Source organism: Belonocnema kinseyi, chromosome 5, assembly GCF_010883055.1.
Source record: "Belonocnema kinseyi isolate 2016_QV_RU_SX_M_011 chromosome 5, B_treatae_v1, whole genome shotgun sequence".
Classification (NCBI taxonomy): domain Eukaryota; kingdom Metazoa; phylum Arthropoda; class Insecta; order Hymenoptera; family Cynipidae; genus Belonocnema; species Belonocnema kinseyi.
Window position 1 is genome coordinate 136,015,585 of NC_046661.1, and position 5,388 is coordinate 136,020,972.

At 33.9% G+C, this 5,388-nt stretch overlaps 1 protein-coding gene across 1 annotated transcript in view; it reads left to right on the forward strand.

Annotated features, from left to right (window-relative positions):
* LOC117173904 (piggyBac transposable element-derived protein 3-like) overlaps positions 1-3,660 on the forward strand; it is a gene marked incomplete at its 5' end in the record, with an annotated part of 8,905 nt that extends 5,245 nt beyond the window's left edge. The window contains one exon of the mRNA XM_033362550.1: positions 3,418-3,660. Coding sequence (XP_033218441.1) covers positions 3,418-3,660 — 243 coding nt within the window. The remainder of the gene's footprint in view (positions 1-3,417) is intronic.
* Positions 3,661-5,388: the final 1,728 nt, after the last annotated feature.

Consider the following 5,388-nt stretch of genomic DNA (forward strand, 5'->3'; position numbering starts at 1 on the left):
GTGATGCCAGAGGTACCAACTATGTACATGATTGAAAAATAAATTTATATTGTTCCTTATATTTATGGTCTTCTTTATCTTTCTGTGCACCTCTTCACTTGAAAAATGTGAAAAAGTTCATTTTTCTTATTTACTTGTTAATGAACAGATTGTGTATCCCACAGATACGACGCGTGTATCGGTGCTCCAGCAGGGTGCGCGTGTAACGGAGTGTTAAGAAGTCTGCCAGTCTGTCCCACGTAATTCATCCCACAGATCTTGCAAGTGATCTTATAGACAACACCACCTTTTTCAAAATTATCCAAAGGATCCTTGCAAAAATTTATCACTGAATCCATTTTAAATGGAATGCGGAAAATAGTATGAATTTAAAATTTTTTTAACATGAGTTCAATAGTTTTAGAAATTTGACCAAAAAATGGTAGAACAAAAGTATTAAACGAACTATATTCCTTTAACTCTTTCTGATTATCTACAAGAAAATTATTAATCTCTTTGTTTTTGATTTGTTGAACTCTAATTGCAATATGTTTCTCAATTAACTCCTTTGGATAATGATTTAGAAAAAGGATATTCCTAACTATATTCAAATTTCTTGTGTGAAATGAATAATGGGACAAACTTAAAGCTCCGTCAACTAAGTTTTTAATTACAGCAATTTTGTTTTGAAAGGGATGAGCAGAAAGGAAATTTTAAATTCTACCTGAATATGTACTTTTTCTGTACCAATTGGTAATAATATTATCATTCCAACCCTTAATTACTTCTATGTCCAAAAAACTGATGTTATAACCCTGTTCTATTTCATGAGTGATAGCCATCTTTGTGAATCTTTCTCAACCCATAACAGTATTATTATCAGTCCATCTTATATCCTTTCCCAGAAGTCCTTTCTCTCTCCAATTGTCAAGCATCTTAAAAGTGTCTCTTTTTCATTTTTTTAACGGATTTCATTTCGAGCTTACTTCAAATTTCACTATCGACTTGAAATTTTTCAAACCCTACTTCTACGATAAATACTTACAATTGTATGTTGATTTCATTCCAGTAATATGCAATATACAACTTTTATGGCATTTCCGTTTTTTCTCGATGCATAGTATTAATGACAGCGGGCTTTCCTGCGGCGGCAAAGCCACCGCCACAGGGCGCAGCTAGTTTTGCATAAACGCCTTCAAGCTCATTTAAATAGAACACTTTGAGCTTTCATATGACTATTTTTTCTGCGCTAGCATTTCTTTTGGCTGAGTTGTTAAGCTTCAAAGGCAGCAAACGATAATTTTCCCGCCAATAGTAGGCCATCTTCATGCTGAAAACATGAAAAACCCATAAAAGTCATAGTTGCGTTTATATAAGCCAATATGCAAAATTTTGCAAAATATTCTTTACAAAAGTTGTAGCTACCATTGAGGTACATATTTTTTTTTGTGAATATTTTTTTCTGCGAGTGATGGTGGCCGAGAAAATGAATGATAAATCGATTTTTATGTAAAAAGAATTTAAAAATTTACCCGCTGAGCGGGCACATTCTCATCACGCGTTCCGCGCGTAGCTTGCTTCGCCCGCAAGATTGAGCGCGGCTATGGCGCGCACCTATTGGATCTCTCGCTTCGCGCTCCATAATCAATTCACCTCGCGCTACGCGCTCGGAAAAATTTGCCTCAATCTTTATTCTCATCAAGAGAGTCGCTCTCGACACTTTTTTTTAAATCATGTAAACTTAGCGCTCCACGCTAGTTTCTGTGCATCGTATAATAGAAACATAAAATTTTGAGCGCGCTTACGGTGCGCGATGTTCTTCATGTACAAATTACTAAATTTGTATTTGATTTCAAATAAAGAAAGAAATTCATTTACTGTCAGGGTGTTTTGAAATGTCCAGAAATTAGCTATACAATTCAGGTGAAAACATTTTTTTCTATTACTGTTTTTAAGGAAAATATTCTAAGACACACCTTCTTACAAAATTTTAAATGTTCAGAAAAAATTACACTGGATGTATGTCTTAATCGTTGTAGAATAGTTTAAAACACATAAAAAGCAAAACGTTACACGAAGGTTTAAAGGAAATTGTTATTAAAAAAAATGTTGTGCAACGTGGTTCAGCACCGTAGTTAGCACTCCCGGCGGCTGGAGGATAGATTTAGGTATAGATATGTAGGTTCGATCCCCCTTCGCAATAGGAATTTTTTTTGTAATATAATGTTTAAAAATGTAATATATTTATTCATTCTAAGTAGTTCCATTAACATGTATTGACAAAATACTCGCAGTCAATTATTATTTATTTTTTAAATACCTTTTCTGTTATATCTTTAGATTATAGAAATAGTGGGTGTTAAAATTAAACAAATGGTTTTAAAATCATATTTTTGTAATTATAAATAATATTCGGACGATATGCAGTCGTGTGATGATGAATGGATGATTTCTGAAACAATTTAATAATTTTTTATCATTTTTAAAATTAACTCTGGCATTTTCGTACGCCAGCGGTTTGCCAGTACTGCCCCAGTACTGGTAGTCAGTACTGCACCAGTGCTGGCACGCCAGAACCGCCAAGAATTACAAGCCAGTAATGGTACAGTACTGGCCCAGTACAGCCAGCCAGTACTGGAACTCCGACAGGCTGTACTGGGCCAGTAGTGGGCTGCTGGTGTATTTCTACCTTGGAGATTGTCGACAAGAATGTAAAATTTAATCAATGTATATACAAACCAAATTATATTATAATAAATATAATATTAACTCTGCAGAATGATTCACAAATTTATTATGTTAGATTCTTGACCTCGGTCCGGGACTGCTTATTCAGATATTGAAAATAAATAAAATAGTTAAGTAGAACCATAACCCTATGCCGATTCGGGATTTATTTTATTTAAATAAACATAGAATCAATTACAATTAACACAAATAGGTTTTTGTGTTTTCGGATTAATCACTTAGATTTACCACCTCTTTTCCTTTTAATAGAAAGGGGCGGGCACGTAATATTTTTGGTAGAAATGCAATTTTAAGGGAAAAGGAGAGGCACAAACAAAGAACATACCTTAATCTAGTGGTTTCGCTCTTTTCGACCTTTACCATCCTGAGGTTCAGACGTTCCACTCTCCGCACCCTTTTCCGTTTGTCCATTTCTATTGTTACTCCTTAACCTATTCCGTCTACTGTGTAACAAACGTGACAATCAAGTGGCACTAAAATTTTCAGTCTTTAACCGTTTCCGTATTCTCAGAATTTTAAGATTACACACTTGAATAATTACTACTCCTGATACCGTTTCTGTGTTCCATGAACTCGAAATTTAATAGGTCGAGCAGAGCTAAGCTACTTTGTAAACTGTTCTTTTTTAAATTTTCCTTTCCTTTGAGAAAATAAATTCTCTGTTACTCGTCGGCAAAGATTTTCTTTTAGTATATACTTGCGTCTCGTATGGAGTTCTGTGCTGGCACTGTTAGAGTAATAAGACGTTGGATGCGAAGAGAAGAATTCTCGAAACATGAGACCGAACCACGGACGGGCAAGGAAAAAGCAGCGAAGTGCTTCTTCAAACTGCTTGTCAGGGCGAGGAAAAATGAAGAATTGCAAAATTGGGTGGCATTCATCGTGGCTCGTCGGTACGAATTGCACTTGAAGGGTGGTATTTTTGTTGAATAACAGATTTTCATAGGAGGTGGACGGCAAGACCGTGGGAACAGAAAACTGATAACTTAGGAATTTGATGACTACGAATTTCCAGCCTCGCGACTTGTTACCAAGTTCGGTGACGGGAAATTATCTTTCAAAATTTTATAATTCGCATTAAGAAATAATTTAGATTTATTTTCATGTATCATCAATTTAAGTGGAATTTTATAGGTATTCTTGGTTTCGATCCTGCTCTAAAAATCCAATGCGTCCAGAAAAATGGTTGAGTCAAGTTTAACATCGTTATAATATATTAAAGTAGAGTTTACAGAAATAGGGCATAGTGCGATCGCACCGTGCACTTGCGTTGACTTGCTTACATATATATATATAGTAAAGATTAGTCCTTCACTTACCTGCTAAGCATTTTATTCCGAGCATCTAAGGTGTTGCTTCATAGGACTAGCCTCTATATGTACGGTCCGTTTTACACTTTGAATTAGATTCATGTGCTTTGAATCTCAATCATAGTTACGTGGCTTGAAAGCCTATATGCAATTTGGCTTAAGAGCATTTATATGTTGAGTCCGATTTACACTTAAAATGAGTGGAAGTACCTTCTAATAACACTGATCTCAAGTTGTAATTGGACATAAACATTTTAAACTGCAATGACCTTTCAGCATCATTCAAATCGATATTAAAGTCGCCAATAACAACAATCGCTGAATGATTTACTGAAACTAACTTTAGAGCAGTTGACAAAGTTTCCCCGAAAGTTACATATTTAATTTTTGGAGACTTATACCCGGTAACTATAGACATTTTGTCAATCTTTAAACATATTAAATCAACCTGACCAAAATGTGTACTTTTTGCGTTTTCAAATTTTATAATATGCTTTAATATTTCAACTTTTACACCTTTTTTCAATGAAAACAATAATTCCTCTGATTTGAACATTTTTCAAATTGTCTGCTCTAAATATTTCCTTAAAATTGAGTATTCTTATGATATCGTTTGGCCTTAATCGTGTCTCAACAAATATCAAAATGTCTGCTCTTTGATGCCAGTGGTCATTTTCAATTTTACTTGCATCTTTTTTTAATGATCTAGTGTTTAAAAAAATGATTTTTCTACATGTAGAATTGGTTAGATTATTATTGAACGATAAAGTCAATTGACGATTACTTTTTAATCAGTTTAGTTCAATAGTGCTAGGATCGTCAATCTTTGGTTTTACTGGAGGCTTAAAATCGCCAATTATATAAAGTCCTCGTAATTCTCGTGTACGGCTAAGTGCAACATATACTCGTAACATTGACTTTGTTATTCTTTAATTTTTTCTTAAATCTAAACACACATAGTCGTAGGTTTGCCCTTGACTCTTATAAATAGTTATTGCCTCTGCAGCGACTATAGGAAATTGTTCTCTAATTATTTGATAATCTAATATTTCCGAAATATTTAATGGGTTTCGTTGTTTTGAGATTAGAGTAAGATTTTTATGGATATTATATTTTATCATATATTCCTTATAATTATTTCGCCCAATCTTTCCTACTCCACTGAAGCTAAACTCTATCCATGTTATACATATTTCATTCGAATCTTCTTTAAATGTTATTTTTTTTAGAATACCGCAAGCGCCATTTACTTATCTGATACCCAAACGTGAAATACAAATAAAAATGGGTTCTTTATGGAAAGGCTGACGAAATGAACATTCCACTAAATAATTCTGGTAATATAAATATA